Below are 17,420 nucleotides of genomic sequence, written 5' to 3'. Positions count from 1 at the left end.
GCAGCGGCCTAATGGGGTAGTGTATACCCCGAGTTCACAAGGCCGATGCTCAAGACCAGAGGCGCATTCTCGATGAAGACCAAAGTAGTCCCCATTCAATAGAATCTAAGCTTTCGTGTCGGCTCTGTCTTAGGAACCTCATCGGTGCCTTTGCCTTCCGAAGACTGTGCGGGCTGCTTTTGTTCTTTCTCGGGCTCCTGGCGCTTCTCTGCTTGTGTCTGGGCGGTCTTCTTCTCATGCCATAGGGAATCTTCGGCTTCAATCTCGCGCAGCACTAGATAGAAATAGTCAGACACCAGCCCTCAAAATATAGTTGGATATTGGCTAACACACCCTCATCCCACTCTCGTTCCTTTGCCTCATCGCCCGTTCCCAGTAACTTCTCAACATCGACCTTCTCTCCATTCTTGACTCGTGCAATAATCTCCGCTAGAAGTTCGATCTTCGCATCCGTCGTCCGAGTATACGCCGCATAGCCGTTCTTCAAGGTGAGCATGCGAATGGCTTGCGACCCGATCAGGGTAAACATGATGATGTAGAACGTCGCCGGGTTCCATTCCTTGGATTTCTCTTTCGCAGGATCCTTGCGCGCCCTGCCACCCCGAAGAAATCGGGGAATCATTGCCGTCCATACTGACGTGTCTGCGATCTTCGGAAGGCGATCGGAGGTCGAATATGAGCGCCGAGTCGGGGCGCGGCATTGTCTGGTAGCATTTGACGTAGAAGGAGCAGAAAATATCTGTCTGCTGAGCCCAAAGGGCTTGAATCTGAAAGCCATAACCTGTTCGCGTCTAGCAGCAACTGTCGGTTCTCAGAAGCGGGAAAAGTTGAGGTCGTGGTTGCCTGAGGCGATAAGGCTATCAACGCCAAATACGGTATAGCGCAGTTGTTGCTGCGACAACCCCCCGTTTACAGTCCGGCCGATAGCGATTGCACATCAAAGGCTTGACGCGAGCGATGACCTCAGTCCTGCAGCTTCAATAGAACGACCGAAAAAATGGCGGTCACCGTCTTACCGTCAAGCTCTCTAACAGAGTCCGTGAAACAGGCCCTCCGCTCAACGACAACATGCTCGGACGCTACCGTGTTGTCCCTCCAAACACTCCTCCGCGGGTCGCCAAAGATGCCCGAGAAACCCACGAAACGCACAAAATCCACAAGAGATCCAGTCGCGGCGCCGAGCCGAACGAGAAATTCCCGCGCGACAAAGACGAAACCTGCAAATGATGCTACGCTCCAATCATTCGCCGATCACGATGCGGCGGCGTTGTCGTGTCAGGAGAAACTGGTCTTTGCTACAGAGGTATTCAACGCCACGTTAAAGACCCTCACGGACGCCGCGAAACTATCTACAGCCAAGCGCCAGAATAATACATCCGACATTGCCAATGGGCCCGACGCAGGAATCGTCTCGGCTGCGGAGTGTGCGAGACTTTCTTTGTCCACACTGCGCACTCTCAAGAATGATGCTGGGAATGACCTGTTCCCGAACATGCAGCTCGAACAGGGGCTGTGTGTTCTTGCGGGAAAGCTTATTTCGCTGGGACTGAACGACATGGCATATAAAGAGCTTCGACTTTTGAAGCGGAGAATCCAACAACATTTGGATCGCGGAAAGGCCGGGAAGAAGACCACAGAAGCAAAGGATGTGGTGGAAGAAGAATCTTCGAAGGAAAGAATGTCGGATCTCTTGACGTTTGCTCACATCTCGAACGCAAAGTCGCTATACGCCTTGCTTGTTCCCTTTCACTCGAATGTGATGCGCCTATTTGCTGCGGATAAAAGAGCCTCCACGATCCAAAAGGCTTGCTCTTCATTGCAACTTTCTGATGCGAGTAGTCCTGCTCAAGTTATTTTGGCTGCCTTGAAATCAGGCCAACTATCAAATGACAAAGCTGCTCTCCAACTCCAGCTATTATCGAATACCGTTCTATCGCTTTGCTCGGGGACATTTTTCTCGAAGGATGAGGCCTCGAATGGCTTGAAGCCAATGACCTCATTGGCCCTTCAATTACTTTCCCTCGAGGTTCGATGTTTGGGCTGGAAGTTGTCCGGTCATGTCTATGATGAGAGCAAAGAAGTATTTGATCCTTTGCTTCGCTATTTTGGTAGCTTTTCTCACCGGAGCAAGGGTATTGACAAAGCTGAGTTTGCTTCAATTTACAAAACCGTTACCCGGTTGCAAACATCCATTGCAGAGGTCAAGAAGAAGTATTCAGAAACACAAAACGCCAACCAGGCTGCCAAGCTCATGACTATTCTCGGGCAGCTTGCTTTCGACGCGGGTTGTTTTGATGAGTCTATGAAGCTGTTCACGGAAGCCATCAATCCGCTTTCAAAAACCCAGTCTCTTTCGCTCGCAACAGTTCGGTGTAAAATTGCATCTGTTCATTTTCAGGCTTCGAAGACATCAAAAAAGTTCCTGAACGGAGCTTTGGATTCTGTGTCAGAGGCGACTCAATCCCTAGGATTGCAATTAAGAGGCAGCGCAAACGATCTAGATGAACTGCTGGTGGAAGCTGCAAGACTGAAGAAGCTGGCTCTTGCGTGGTTCGGAGAGGCTATTACAAAAGGTTCTGAGAGCGAAAGCGCGAAAAACGAAGTTGCTAGTCAAATCAGGGAATATCTGCAAGCGTTTATCAGGTTTCTCAGACGCTTTGTTGGACGCCAACCAACAGAAGACAGCGACGAAAATGAGATCGAGATGTTCAACAAACGCATTTCAATTTCTAGAAGCATCATTCTAACTGCCATTGACTCTACTGTCGCAATCGGGAAACTTTCTATCATGTCTCAGAGGCCACCTTGGGAAGACATGCTTCCAATTCTGGCTGATAGCCATCGCCTGCTCTCGACCATCGAAACCACCGATGAAAATAATACAGAGATATCAGAAGGCCTAGGGATGGCACTTGTGAAGCTTTCAAACTTGTTCTGGTCTCGATACATCAAGGAAAAAGAGGCCGGACAGGGTTATCGAGACCTCATACCCCTTCTCAAACAATCTGTCCAGCTACTTTCAAGTTGTTCGCCTCCTCAACGCAACACGGCATTTGCAGCTCTCAAGTTCGAGAGACTGGCTCATCTTTACATCGAGGGCAACATGTACATTGAATCAGAGCAAATGTTCCGAAAATCGATTGAAGAATACATACTCTCTGGCACCCTAGACCAGATTGCTAAGAGCAGCGGAGGACAGAATCCAAGTTCGCTCAATCTGGATCCTAAGAGCCCTGGTTTCATGCTTGGCCGTGTATTTTCTGCCCTTCTGAAGATGAAGCTGCGCAGGAAGGGATCCCACCCGTCCGTTGTCTATGATGATGTTGAACTAGAATTCGAACAGAGATGTCTTCTTATTGAATGGCAGATGAGTTTGCTTGTTGAAATGCCTGGTTATTCTTCAAATGAAGAAGAGTTTCGCTTGATTCTCGGCTCAGCTGTTTCTTCACTCCTCGATCTCTACCCCTTTGACGTCTATCCTATTCGCCGTTCTCGTGTGATTCTCTCTGCCTTGCGGCTTCTATTGGAGCAGCCCACTGCCTTGGATTCGTCTTTGATTCAATCCCTGCTGGATGCAGGAGCAGAGGCTTTGGATACCGGCTTACAGGTCCGAGAAGATGTCGATCTTGCTTCATTTGCAATCCACATTAACAACTCATTGCGCGTTATCATTGGCTTCCACCGTGGCAAGATCGATGCAAGCGAATTAGACGACACGCTTGCGTCGTGGAACTCGTTGGCGTCCCAGTCCCATGACTGGAAAACATTGCTGCTCTGCATCAATGACACGGACTACTGGGTCCTGCAGCTGAAGGCCCTAGTTGATTATACCGAAATCCACGGGCTTTGGAAGGCTCAGCTATGCACCCTGGAACTTATATTGCGTGCCGCGGAGCTCCAGCAATCAGGGGATCTGTCAGACGCTATCATAATTCTGTCGCGCTTGGTACTGCAGAATTGCCGTCTGGGCTACTGCCAGAAGGCAGGTGAACTGCTATCGCGTGGTGAGCAGTATCTTGCGCAAACCAAGGTTTCTTCTCTTGCTACCATTTCCTATAAAGTCGCACGGGTGGAATATCTTCTAGAGACCGGAGAGATCGAGAAAGCCGCCGCCGTTCTTTCAGCAGCCCGCTCACTGTACGAAAAATGCCAAAGGTCAGAACTAAGCAGCTTGACTGTCCTGTCGAAGATCTCATGGGAAAGACTGGTAGCAGATGCTGCCTTTGTTCAGTCCAGGTTGTTCTCCGTACAGGGCTCAGCGACCCAAGCTCTGTACTTCGCAAAGTTGTCTGTAAGGCTCAACTGCCGCATATGGGCCAAGGTTGAGAGACTCGCCCAAAGAAAGCAAGACAAGCTCTTGCCTGCTTCAGGGAATTCTGATGTTGAGGCTGTTGCTGATGGTATAGCAAAGCTTGATTTGTCTCAGAATGGGTGTTCCCCGGATGTGTCTGCCAGCTACATCCAAGGTGCGCCTTTCTGGCCTCACCTAGGTTCTCACCATACCTGCTTGTTGAACCTCGCCACTTTATCTGCCCACCATGGCTTGTTCCAGGATGCTATCTATTACGGCGAACAAGCGCTGAAGATTGACAAGACCCTTGATGCCAATGTACGGCTACTGGCGGCGCAGACCCAGCTCGGTTGCCATTGGATTCTTAGTGGCCACATGAACGAGGGTCAGGATCATCTCTCTGCAGCGGCCGAATCTTCTAAACAATCCCAGAACAGTATTGAAACGGTGTCTTTTCAAATGGCCCTTGCGTCTCTGTACAAGGCGCAAGGTGCACATGACAAGGCATTGCGCGTTCTCCTTGAAGCAGATAAAATCATCACAGCGGTCACCTGTGCCGATATGACTGCTAATCTGGAGATGTCAGGCATGGCAGAAATCGAAGAAAAGATGGACAAGTTACGGGTTAGAGCAACCAGCCGGCGAACTCCAACACCTCGAACCCCGACACCTACGGCTAGTACTACTCGGCGGACACGTGCAACCAGTTCCGCTGCTCCCAAAACCCCAAAGAAAGCTCCAGCTCCAAAATCAATTCTCCCGGACGTTCAATCTCAATCCCTATTACAACTTAAAGGCAACATCCTTCGACAGCAAGCTGATTGCCTGCGGAAGTTGCGTGACTTTGAGCGATCTGCGCAAACACTTGCAGAGGCTAGACAATTTGCCGTGGCCCGAGAAAGCAAGATCACTCTGGAGATCGGTGAAAGCGAGCACCTGTTGGCTGATGCAATTCGCCGCTTTGCCAGCCATGCTGTGTACTGCGTCTTACCCGAATCTACAATCTCGCTGCCGTCACTCAAAACACCAAGCAAGACGGCAGAGGAGCCTAATTTACCCCCGGCAAGACCGACAAGGAGAACGAGAGCTCCCGCCAAAACAACGCGCACTAAGGCTCAACGAGCCAGTGATGACTTTTCGGTTATGCTGTCTAAGGCGAGCGATTGTCTTGCCAGTGTTTTCTCCGATGCCACAATTCTAGGCTCGACGCTTGACAGCCATGCGGCATCTCGCTTGATGAGTCGGATCTCTATGCTATCACATGCGACTTCCCCTGGAATACCAACGGCTCTGGCCCAGTCGCCCGCAAATATGAATGGTAAGCTTTGCGAGGTCCTTTCTGGTTGACGGATATCTGACTTTTTAATTAGAGATTGGACGTGTTGGCGCATTTGCCCGGGAGCGCATGGCGATTGATATCGATCGACAGTTGGCCGGTTTTGCCGACCCTCTTCTTTGGCCAACCTCGTTCCCTTCAGCGGTCGAGCTTGACAATGATCTTTGCTCCAACTTTACACGAGATTATGTCGACATTCTGCCCGAGACTTGGAATGTTCTTTCTTTGTCATTGAGTGCAGACCATACCGAATTTGTGGTTTCTCGACTCCAAAAAGACCGCTCGCCATTCCTTCTGCGCCTTCCCCTCCACCGAGGAAATTCAGAAGATGATGATGAAGAGCAATTTACCTTTGAGGACGGAAAGGAGGAAATGCAAGAACTCATTAAGCTCGCCAACGAAAGTGCACATGCAGCCAAGGCCCAGACGGACAAGTTGTCGAAGAAGGAATGGTGGAAGACCCGCGAAGCGCTCGATCGTCGGATGGAAAATGTACTTCAAAATATTGAGAACATATGGTTTGGAGGGTTCCGCGGTGTGTTTTCGCCTCTGTCACGGGATACTACCGCGCTGGTCCGGTTCGCAAGCACCTTCCAAAGCATCCTTGACAAGCATCTTCCTTCTCGGCAAAAGGGTGGCAAGGCCGCTGGCCCCCGACTCACACTACATCAGAATGTGGTGGACTTGTTCATTGGGCTTCGCGATCTTGAAGAACAAGAGGAGCCCGAGGACACGCTGATGGATCTTCTTTACTTTGTCGTTGATATCCTACAATTCCAGGGCGAGCGCAATGCCTACGACGAGATTGACTTCGATATGATGGTCGTAGATACCCTCGATGCCTTGCGAGGGTATCATGAAGCTGCGCGCGATGAACTTGCAGCACGGCCGCCGAGACATACAATCCTCGTGCTCGATAAAGCTCTCCACCTATTCCCATGGGAGTCACTTCCCTGTCTCCAAGGATACCCTGTTTGTCGCGTCCCATCCCTCGAATGCCTCAGGGACCGAGTTCTTCAATTCCGCGAGGCATCCTCCGGAGCCATTGTGGACCGCAACTCTGGTGGATTTGTCCTCAACCCAACAGGCGACCTGCACACAACGCAAAAAACGTTTGAACAAGATCTCTCCCGGTTCAAATCCTGGACTGCAATTGTGCAGCGCGAACCAACTGAAGATGAATTCCGCGACGTACTGGAAAAGAAGGGCCTATTCCTGTACTTCGGCCACGGCAGCGGCGCGCAGTACATCCGCGGCCGCACGATCAAGCGGCTCACGCAATGTGCTGTTACTTTCCTCATGGGATGTAGCAGCGGCACTTTGACCGAAGCCGGCGAGTATGAGCCCTACGGGACGCCGATGAATTATCTCCATGCAGGCAGCCCCGCGCTCGTGGCTACGCTGTGGGATGTCACGGATCGGGACATTGACCGGTTTACCACGACTGCCTTTGACGCTTGGGGTCTGGTCGAAAAGAAGGATAAAAAGGATAAGAGCCGAGGGGAGGATGTTGGGCTTGACACGGCAATTGCGCGCTCGAGGGGTGCGTGTGTGTTGAGGTATCTCAACGGCGCAGCGCCTGTGGTTTATGGAGTTCCGGTGTTTTTGGAGTGAATTGAGTTCATGTTTCTCTCTTATTTTGTATATATACCTGGCGTTTTCTCCACTGTGGGCAGCAATCTGATTTGACTCTTCATGCTCGACCTTTCAATGGGTTATTGTTAATATATATGTCCATCTGTTATGGTATATCCTATCTAAGGTGCAGTTAATAGACTAGACAATGTCCAATGCAGTAGCTCTAAACCCTGACATCGAATATCATCTAGATACATAGACTATCTATATACTCCTGTAAAATCTATAAAATCCGAAATAGGAAGAATTATCCTATCGAGGTGGACCTCTTTTCCCCTCATGCGGGACACATTCCCCCCACCTTAAAACGTCAACGTCTCCCGGCTCGTAGCTTTCTGTTCTCTTTCTTTTCTCCTTCTAACATTGGAAGATACATCAAAATGTCCGTCACCACAAACGCAACCATCGCCTCCTTCGGTGGCAAGCTCTTAAAGCTAAGCCATGCCGCCACAACCACAAAATGCGAGATGAAATTCAACCTCTTCTTGCCCCCGCAGGCCCAGACACAGAAAGTCCCTGTACTGATCTACCTCTCCGGTCTGACCTGCACCGCCGATAACTGCTCCGAGAAGGGCTTTTTCCAGCACAGCGCCAGCAAGAAGGGAATTGCTGTGCTGTACCCTGATACCAGCCCACGTATGTGTCTTCTGTTTTATCGCGTGAATTTTCCATATACCTTTCTATCAATTGAAGTCATACGGTTGAAAAGTAAAGAATTATATAATTAACATGCTCATCTTCTAGGCGGCCTCAACATCCAAGGCGAGGACGATGCATACGACTTCGGCTCCGGCGCCGGCTTCTACGTCGACGCCACCAAAGCCCCCTACAACGCCGGCTATAACATGTATAGCTATGTCACCAATGAATTGCCACAGACCGTCTTTGCTGCTTTCCCGCAGTTGGATGCCAGCCGTGTTAGTATTACTGGCCACAGTATGGGCGGACACGGTGCTCTCACTTTGGTAAGTTATACACTGCGGCACAAAAGCTGGAAAGAATATCTTGTATTGGAGTAATATTTATCTAACCATTCATCAGTTCCTCCGTAACCCAGGCAAGTACAAGTCCGTCTCTGCCTTCGCGCCGATCACGAACCCGACGAACTGCCCCTGGGGCCAGAAGGCGTTCAAGGGCTACTTCGGCGATGATCAGCAGGATAAGTGGAAGGAGCACGATGCTACCGAGTTGATTAAGAAGTGGAGTGGGGGTCCGCTGGATATCCTGATTGATGTGGTGAGTTATCTCCTCCCTTTCTTCTGTGTATCGTAACACGTCTAACCTATATACAGGGCACCGGCGACAACTTCTACAAACAAGGCCAGCTGCTCCCGGAGAACTTCGAGGCCGCAGCCCGTGACGCTGGAATCGCCGGCTTGAATGTTCGCTACCAGCCTGACTATGACCACTCCTATTATACCATGGCTACCTTTGCGGATGACCATGTTGAGCATGCGGCCAAGTATCTCTTTGCATAGTGTGTGCTCTCTTCTTAACTCCTAATCTCAAAACCATTATGTTTTACTTCTTGTCTTGCGTATTTCTTAGTAAACGGGATCTGATTGGTTTTTCTTTTGGCTCAAGTGGGCTACAGGCTGTTCGGTCGATGATCTAGATGGTGTGAGAACCGAATGAGAAGGTATTATTATGCTATGGATAGTGCAATCATCTTGCAATGCTAACTCAAGGTTACCTTATGCTACACATTTTGCCGGGGTATGAGTGACTTACATCGAACTTTCCTGAAATAGCTTTGATGTTTCGCTCAAGAACTAGTTCCGTAGGCTTGCAGATCCCAAAGCCTTCTGGTATACCGATCCAGCTAGTTGGGATGGTGTTCTCGTTGAAAATGGGGCGTATTGCGTGGATTCCACCTTGGCCTTCAATAACCGTAAATCCTATCAGTTGCTCACCGTAGAAATTGAGTGTGACGGAACCCCCTGGTAGCCGATACCCCAAAAGTACATTTGGCCTTTCGGGATCTGCATTCAGCAGGTCGAAGCCAGTAATATAGGTCTCTGCTCCCTCACGTTGGATAGAGACTGCTAAGCCGTTGATAGAGCTTTCTAATAGAACGACTTGAGAAAAGAGCTTATGTTCTGCCCAGCAAATGCGGCATTCATTCTCTTTTCCCCCATGTCTGTTTTCTGGTCTGCTGTCTCTATCGCATCGGAACTCAGTAGAAACCTCCTTCCAGCATAACTCATTAAGTAACCCCTGGTTCGAGACAATATGCTCGTCCGACGTTCTGATCATAGAACATCTTTCTATTAGCCATCGGTTATTTCTCCACCGTCGCCGTGTTGCCCAGAGGTGCTCATCACACCGATCGATCCTTGCTGTACAGCGGTATATGAGTCGCCAGTTTTTGCTCTCACGTTTTCTGGGATTTTCTGCTAGGCAGTTCAGAAATCCACGATCTCCATTCTGTGAAAATCTTGACTTCCAGAATGATTCAATTCCGAACACAACTGCCATTGCTCGGGATGATTGCCGTAGTCTTAGGAAGTCAGCAGTACGAAGATAAGTTGCGATTTGAACTCGTATCTCGAGAGGCAGGATGCTAAAGCAGTCAGAGTCATGCACAACTCTACTCTTCGAGCCAGAGTGCTTTCGTCTTTTCGGCATCTTCGGGAATTGTCTCGCAGCATCCTGAAGTCCCTTGATAATGGGTCGTTTTGCAGGGCGAAAATGATGCCGCAATCCGAGATCCCCGCAGTTGTCTAGGTCTGTTAAAAAAGCCGGCACCAATATTGCCATGGCCACTTACTCCAATAGTCTCGTCTTCCCGGAGGAGGAATTTCCTTACAGACTTCAAAAAGCCTGTTTAAATCAATATCCTCCCCTTCAAATTGCTGGACCAAGAGAGACCAGCAGCTCTCATGGACTAAGAAAGCCTTGTGGGGCTTTTCTATGTGCATGAAATACCAAGATTCAAGTTTATTAGGATCACCGAACGCTTCTTCAACCACCCAGTCAAACTTGGTTTTATTAACACCTGACAGTTGGATTCCGCTTCTGGTCCGATATACTATGGTGGATGAGCCCGGTGCAAGAAGTGTACTTATAACATAGGGATCAAACTCACATACTCGGTACCTTGCCATCCAAGGAGCCTCAGGGCAAATAGTTGCTGCGCAAGATACACAGTGACTGGAATAATCAGAATCACTGTTCTCCGTAAGTAAGCTCATCTGGAAAAATTTGAGAAGGACAATCTGATGTGGGGGCAGAGATCTATAAATATGCCAATCTGTAGAGGGGTCACTATGACCTCAGTCTATCTATACTCACTTAGAATGACCTTATTGAAGATAACATGACAGGAGAACTGCAGTCGAATCATCTCCTTAGATAATAGCCCAGAGAGCAATACTAATCAGATAGTTAGAAGATTAGAAGTCTGACATGTGTCTTCCATAAATTCAAACGAGTGATATTTGTCTCTGATTATATTTCATCCCTTATCACCCTTGGAATCGTCTCTCCTTAATAAGTGAGCTCGATTTACTCACTTCGCTTTATTGAAACAAGTGTTCTTCCATCGCTACACCTATCAAGCCTCATTGGCTCTCGTGTCCACTATACTGCTCTATTGCTAAACAGAGGCTTTTTGTTATTCGTCAATAAGTTTTTTCCTCTGCAATACCCGACTCTAATATATTGTTTCTCTTCTTTCTACTAAATCAGTAGATTCGACAAAGAATTACATCAAACAGTTACAAGTTCCACTTGTATTGCAAGGAGGCGCTTGGCCTAATGAGGTTAGTATATGTGATTACCTAAGCAGGCTAAAATTCACGATGTCCTCGGTAGCCTCAGGCATCTACGCTAACCTATTTTGGCTAAAATGGCCTCCCTACGGCGCGCCGCAACGCGAACTCCAGAAACCAAAATCACAAAGCTTTCAACCCAACTCGACCTCAACTCTCAACTACCTTTCTCATCTGCTTTCCAGTCATTTTACACCTCTTTTCTCTGCATTTTATCCTCTCAACTGCGACAATTTTACATACACAAGCTCCATTATGTAAGATTTTTCGCAGCGGTTCCCGTGTCTGGCACTGACCATCCTACAGGGAGAGCTTCGACAACATCTACTTAGACCTTTCAAAGCAACCTGGAAAATGCAAGCTTGCTGAAAGTGGTCTGGGCTGGCGTCCGTCTGGTGGTGGCGATACTTTCACGCTCGACAGCAGCAACATCGGTGCAGCCCAGTGGAGTCGCGCTGCGAAAGGCTTTGAGCTGAAAATCCTGTCGCGATCGTCTGGAGTGATCCAACTGGATGGATTCGACCAAGAGGTATACTACACCGAACATTTTGCGACCATTGGCCTACAGACTGACAACCGAAAAGGACTTGGAGCGACTGAGCAAAGCATTTAAGATTTGGTACGGCATTAACGTGGAGACCCGTGAGCACGCTCTGCGGGGATGGAACTGGGGCAAGGCAGAATTCACAAAGGCAGAGCTGGCCTTTAACGTCCAAAACCGACCCGCCTTCGAGATTCCTTATTCCGAAATTTCAAACACCAATTTGGCTGGAAGAAATGAGGTCGCCGTTGAATTTGCCCTCCCTACCGGCGACGGAAACGATGCCGTGACAAAGCCCGGAAGCACAAAGAACCGGGGCCGCAAGGCTGCTGCAGGCCCCGACGAGCTCGTTGAAATGCGATTCTACATTCCCGGAACGGCCGTAAAGAACGACAAGGCGGAAGGCGCTGAAGGCGAGGAAGAAGATAACGAGGAAGAGGCCGAGGAACAGAATGCTGCAAATCTCTTCTACGAGACGCTTATGGACAAGGCCGAGATTGGAGACGTTGCCGGCGATACCTTTGCCACCTTCCTGGATGTTCTTCACCTCACGCCCAGAGGTCGCTTCGATATTGACATGTACGAATCATCCTTCCGGTTGCGCGGAAAGACATACGACTACAAGATTCAATATTCGGCCATTAAGAAATTCTTCCTCCTTCCTAAGAATGACGATACCCACACTCTTATTGTGCTTGGTCTTGATCCCCCTCTGCGACAGGGTCAGACCCGTTATCCTTTTTTGGTTATGCAGCTGAAGCTGGACGAAGAAATTAGTCTTGAGATGAACATGACAGAGTCGGTTTCCCTGCACCTACTCTATTTTACCCACTAACAACCTTTTAGGGATATCCTGAAAGGCCAGTACAAGGACAGGTTGCAGGCGCACTATGAAGAGCCAATCCACCAAGTCGTCACCAAGGTCTTCCGTGGCTTATCTGGAAAGAAGGTCATTATGCCTTCCAAGGATTTCTCCAGGTCAGTAACTGCCAGCTTATATTTGCAACACCCCCGAAGCCCATCGCTAACATTCCCATAGCCACCACGGTCACCAAGGCGTTAAGTGCTCAATCAAGGCCAACGAGGGTCTACTGTATTTCCTGGATAAGAGTTTGATGTTCGTTCCTAAGCCCGCGACCTACATTCAGATGGAGAACATCGCGATTGTCACAATGTCACGTGTCGGAGGCGCTGTTTCTGCCAGCCGAACTTTCGACATCACTGTGAGCCTGAAGGGGGGCTTAGGTGAGCACCAATTTAGCAACATCAACCGGTAAGTACCCGACATTTTCCTGTTTCCTGGAATATTCTGACATGAACAGCGAGGAGCAAAAATCCCTCGAGGACTTTTTCAAGGCCAAGAACATCCGCATCAAGAACGAGATGGCAGAAGAGGTATGTGAATCCTGTTTCCCTGGTATGTTGTTACCGCTGCTAATTATTTCCTAGGCTGCTGGACTTATCGCTGCTGCTCTTGATAATGATGCCATGGGCTCCAGCGACGATGAAGTACGACCCGACCGCGGATCAGCAGATGAGGATGAGTCGTCAGTTGACGAAGACTTTGCTGGTTCTTCAGAATCTGATGTGGCCGAGGAATTTGACTCGGATCACGAGAGTAGTGGTGATAGCGATGAAGAGATGGGCGATGCCTCCGATGGAGGAGACGACAAACCGGAGGATGAGCGACCGAAGAAGAAGACGAAGACAGCTAATTAGATGTACGGCTAGGTTTTTCGTTTTCTTTCAAAATATCCAAGTCTCTTCTAGTAATACACCATTCTATAACTATAGGATGTTACTCCGTATGTTCCTGACTAGTGGACCTCACGTGAGCTGGTGATTGGCGGACCAATTCTGGGGCTTGTTAACCCCTGATCTCAGGAGAAGAGATATCTGGCAAGTACACAAGTAAGTATACATGTACATTTATGTGAGTGGATTCTGAGCAGTCCTCGCCAATAGAAATCTCCCCTTGCTAGTCAGAAATAGAAATGCAGTCCTATTGCTTAGAACTAAAGTGCAGTTACGAGCAATTTGCGGGTTTCTACAATGTACCGAAGTAAACAGAGTAGAAAAGACCCGAAATATAGATCAAATAGGAGCAATTCAAGCAGATAAATAGAAGAAAGATAAAAAAATAATCCAATATATGAGAGATACCAGTCCAAAGCCAGAATGGTAAGAATTGTATACTTATCGAACACATCAGGTGTTTCTACGCGGGTCGATCCAAGCCAACTCCAGAATAGCTGGGCTCCCCCCGACAACCTCTCCCCCCTTTCTTTCCCAGACTGGCAGAGTCAACCTCCTTCTCTCCATCCTCCTTGTTCATCTTTCGCTTCATTTCTTCCTTCTCCTCTTCTTTTCTTTTCCTCGTCTCTCGCTTCTGGTCAATTTACTCCAACCCCCCCCCCCTTTTTTTTTGGAAACAATTCCAGGTACATTCCCTCTGCTCCCCGATTTTTTTCCCCTATCGCGACAATTCGACCCCACTGAAGATTAGGAGAGGTGACTGACGACATTTATCATCTAGGGGACCTTAATTCAGTTTTACATATCCTAAATCCCCGGCTTTCGCAATGTGTAAGCTATCCCACCCGTGATGAGACAGATAATCTCGAGGCTCTTCCAAGACAAGATACTGATAGGTCTTTGAAGCTTCGCCACCTGCGAGCAGCTCCCCCGTCGCGTCTCCCGTCGCATCGAGGGACTCTCCTACTCCCAACAACGGCACGGAGTCGCCTTTCGTCGAGCGCAGCAACCCTATGGGCTCTGGTATCGCCCAGACCGTCAGCTCCCGCGATCCCAAGGCCGCAGCTCAGGCCGCCACCGACATGAAGAACGTGGTCCGCCGCAAGCTGACTGGCTACGTCGGTTTCGCCAACCTGCCCAACCAGTGGCATCGCAAGAGTGTCCGTAAAGGCTTCAACTTCAATGTCATGGTTGTCGGTAAGTTGGACAGATAATATTTCCATGGACCAAGCTCATATCCATCAGGTGAATCTGGTCTCGGAAAGTCCACCCTCGTGAACACCCTGTTCAACACCTCGCTCTACCCCCCGAAGGAGCGGACCGGTCCTAATGCCGATATCATCCCCAAGACCGTGTCTATCCAATCGACCAGCGCCGACATTGAAGAGAATGGTGTGCGTCTCCGCCTGAGTGTGATTGATACCCCCGGATTCGGTGACTTTGTCAACAACGATGACTCCTGGCGCCCGATTGTCGAGAACATCGAGCAGCGATACGACACCTACCTGGAGGCCGAGAACAAGGTCAACCGCAGTAACATTGTCGACAACCGCATCCATGCGTGTGTCTACTTCATCCAGCCTACTGGCCACTCCCTGAAGCCTCTGGATATCGAGGTGATGCGCCGCCTGCACACCAAGGTCAACTTAATCCCCGTCATTGCCAAGGCCGATACCTTGACCGACGATGAGGTTGCCCTTTTCAAGCAGCGTGTAAGTTTTTGGGATTCCCTTTCTGAATCGATTGAAGCTGTGCATACTGACTCTTCTAGATCCTTGCCGATATCGAACAACACTCCCTCCAGATCTTCGAAGGCCCCCGCTACGAGCTTGACGACGAGGAGACCATTGCTGAGAACCAGGAGATCATGTCCAAGGTTCCCTTTGCTGTTGTTGGTGCCAACTCCGAGGTCACCACTGCTGACGGTCGTCGTGTTCGTGGCCGTAGCTACCCCTGGGGTATCATCGAGGTCGACAACGAGGAGCACTGTGACTTTGTCAAGCTGCGCCAGATGCTGATCCGTACCCACATGGAAGAACTCAAGGAGCACACGAACAACTTCTTGTACGAGAACTACCGGTCCGAGAAGCTCACCCTTATGGGTGTTGCCCAGGACCCCAGCGTCTTCAAGGAGGTCAACCCTGCCGTCAAGCAGGAGGAGGAGCGTGCCCTGCACGAGCAGAAGCTGGCCAAGATGGAAGCCGAAATGAAGATGGTCTTCCAGCAGAAGGTCGCCGAAAAAGAAAGCAAGCTCAAACAGAGCGAAGACGAACTCTATGCCCGACATCGCGAGATGAAGGATCAGCTAGATCGCCAGCGTGGAGAACTCGAGGAGAAGAAGGGTCGCCTCGAGACTGGACGTCCCGTCGAAGAGAAGGGCAAGCGAAAGGGCTTCTCTCTTCGCTAATGTCCATGTCCCTGCCATTGCTTTTGCTTCTGCCTATACTTTTGGCAACTGATCCTACTCTCGTTCCATTTTTTCCCTTACACTTGTCACCCATCACACTCCCTTACCATCCCATAACGCAACTGCTTACTCTGGATGGGTCCACGCACCGAAAAAAGAATGGGGGTTTTTCTTCTTACCGATTGATTGATAATACGATCCTGCGAGGGTCAGCCTGGGACCTTTCACTTCTTGTGATGTACTTTTTGCTACGCCATATCTTGTCTTGCCGCTTTTCTGTGTGCCCTATTACCCGCTCATTTCATTATTTTCTTAGTGTTTGGGACATTTGGTTGTTCGCCGCCTGTCCGTGTGTTAGTCAATTCAGCGCTTTTAGCTTTAGATTTTGCAGTTCGAGTAAACAGTAAGCAGCAACAGTATCAAGCTAACTAATTAAGAAGGGGAAGAGAATCGGAAAATAATCTCAAGGGGTAAGATGATTCTCCTAATAAGATTCCTTCCGTTTCCTGAGTTTATATTAGTTAGGCCCAAGCAGTAAGCATACAATATATTCAACCTGAAATCTCCCAGACCTAGGTGTCAGATCTGGATGAAACAAGTACAACATTAATACCTTTTCTATCAAGTATAACATCCTTCAAAGTCCCTACCTCTGTTATGACCCAAAATATATACCTATGGACCTACAACCTATATACTACACCTCCTAGTATAGATTATACAGACATATCAACTATGTCAATTATGTCATCTAATGGACCGCAACGGAACTAATCATCTAGAACGTACTCCGTATGCCCCAGAGGCATGCGTAGATCGTGGAGTCTAATTCTATATTTAAGCGAAACAACACGGGGCTCTGGAGCATTTCTGCGACAAAACATTGGGACCCGCTTGGTGATTTAGCTCAACATTATACATAGTATTCTAAGACTATATTAATTCATATCGAGGTACCTATACAATATAGACGAGTACATTGTAGATAGGTATGGAAAGAATTGACATTAGGGAATACTTTGGTATCAAAAGGGACTTCAAGGGGATGTGACTTCACAGACAATAAGGGCAGTGCTAAATACTATGTATTTTGTATGTATACTCCGTACATGATCGTCATTACCGGCAAATTAGTCGTACGACGGAGATTCCCCTTGCCCTTATAATTGTGAACAGACTATTATACGCATAAACCTGAGGATGTATTGGACCTACAATCGAAGCCTCAATTGCAGCCGTTCCCTTTCCATCAGTACTTAATACTATTCTTGTCAACAACATCAGGACCTTTGATATCACACATCCACTGTCTATAGGGCTCCACTATTTAAACGGGAGGCTGGCAATCGCCCTCCTCATTGGTTGTTCGTGAGCTGTGAGGTGCATTAGCGTGGTGGTCCTTGTATTTTTAATTTGGGAGGTGTATGGAGGTGTAATTTGAAGTATCGCCGTTTCAATTTCGAAAACAAGCTGGGCCTTCCCCTGGGTTCCCTTCACCTTCATATTCAGTCATTCGTTGTTATTCAAATGCAGTGAGGCTTCAGTCTCGAGCATGATTCATTCATTTACATTCCTTTGCTTTTAAGCTCTTTTTTCCCATGCCACATTCCTTATCAATTTTCTTTTCTCCACGCGTTGCGGCCTGACGGCCTCCCTGAATTCCTTAGACTGCACAACCC

The 17,420-nt window shown here is 48.7% G+C and overlaps 7 protein-coding genes across 7 annotated transcripts; 5 read left to right on the top strand and 2 right to left on the bottom strand.

The window, feature by feature from the left end:
* Positions 1-95: 95 nt before the first annotated feature.
* LCP9604111_7432 (DUF5321 domain-containing protein) lies at positions 96-622 on the bottom strand (the record flags this gene model as incomplete). Its single annotated transcript, XM_039075464.1, has 2 exons — positions 96-274; positions 334-622. 2 exons carry the CDS (start codon positions 620-622, stop codon positions 96-98), a joined length of 468 nt encoding a protein of 155 aa, XP_038926549.1.
* Positions 623-997: 375 nt separating this feature from the next.
* LCP9604111_7431 (C50 family peptidase) lies at positions 998-7,241 on the top strand (the record flags this gene model as incomplete). The annotated part of the gene is made up of 2 exons (XM_039075463.1): positions 998-5,609; positions 5,662-7,241. 2 exons carry the CDS (start codon positions 998-1,000, stop codon positions 7,239-7,241), a joined length of 6,192 nt encoding a protein of 2,063 aa, XP_038926548.1.
* A 404-nt stretch (positions 7,242-7,645) lies between these two features.
* On the top strand, positions 7,646-8,743 carry LCP9604111_7430 (S-formylglutathione hydrolase; the record flags this gene model as incomplete). The annotated part of the gene is made up of 4 exons (XM_039075462.1): positions 7,646-7,901; positions 8,010-8,230; positions 8,307-8,501; positions 8,558-8,743. 4 exons carry the CDS (start codon positions 7,646-7,648, stop codon positions 8,741-8,743), a joined length of 858 nt encoding a protein of 285 aa, XP_038926547.1.
* Positions 8,744-9,535: 792 nt separating this feature from the next.
* On the bottom strand, positions 9,536-10,459 carry LCP9604111_7429 (F-box protein; the record flags this gene model as incomplete). The annotated part of the gene is made up of 4 exons (XM_039075460.1): positions 9,536-9,600; positions 9,644-9,988; positions 10,036-10,296; positions 10,354-10,459. 4 exons carry the CDS (start codon positions 10,457-10,459, stop codon positions 9,536-9,538), a joined length of 777 nt encoding a protein of 258 aa, XP_038926546.1.
* Positions 10,460-11,068: 609 nt separating this feature from the next.
* LCP9604111_7428 (FACT complex subunit POB3) lies at positions 11,069-13,298 on the top strand (the record flags this gene model as incomplete). The annotated part of the gene is made up of 7 exons (XM_039075459.1): positions 11,069-11,295; positions 11,345-11,567; positions 11,623-12,377; positions 12,426-12,557; positions 12,619-12,852; positions 12,902-12,974; positions 13,029-13,298. The coding sequence occupies 7 exons, from the start codon at positions 11,069-11,071 to the stop codon at positions 13,296-13,298; spliced, it is 1,914 nt and encodes a 637-aa protein (XP_038926545.1).
* Positions 13,299-13,757: 459 nt separating this feature from the next.
* On the top strand, positions 13,758-14,125 carry LCP9604111_7427 (uncharacterized protein; the record flags this gene model as incomplete). Its single annotated transcript, XM_039075458.1, has 2 exons — positions 13,758-14,020; positions 14,116-14,125. The coding sequence occupies 2 exons, from the start codon at positions 13,758-13,760 to the stop codon at positions 14,123-14,125; spliced, it is 273 nt and encodes a 90-aa protein (XP_038926544.1).
* Positions 14,126-14,161: 36 nt separating this feature from the next.
* Positions 14,162-15,741, top strand: aspB (septin AspB; the record flags this gene model as incomplete). The annotated part of the gene is made up of 4 exons (XM_039075457.1): positions 14,162-14,165; positions 14,241-14,531; positions 14,580-15,046; positions 15,106-15,741. The coding sequence occupies 4 exons, from the start codon at positions 14,162-14,164 to the stop codon at positions 15,739-15,741; spliced, it is 1,398 nt and encodes a 465-aa protein (XP_038926543.1).
* Between the last annotated feature and the right edge of the window lie 1,679 nt (positions 15,742-17,420).

This window comes from Penicillium roqueforti (assembly GCF_015533775.1).
Source record: "Penicillium roqueforti strain LCP96 04111 chromosome Unknown scaffold_23, whole genome shotgun sequence".
In the NCBI taxonomy this organism is placed as follows: Eukaryota; Fungi; Ascomycota; class Eurotiomycetes; order Eurotiales; family Aspergillaceae; genus Penicillium; species Penicillium roqueforti.
The sequence above is the reverse complement of the archived record's forward strand: the minus strand, read 5'-3'. Positions and strand labels throughout refer to the sequence as shown.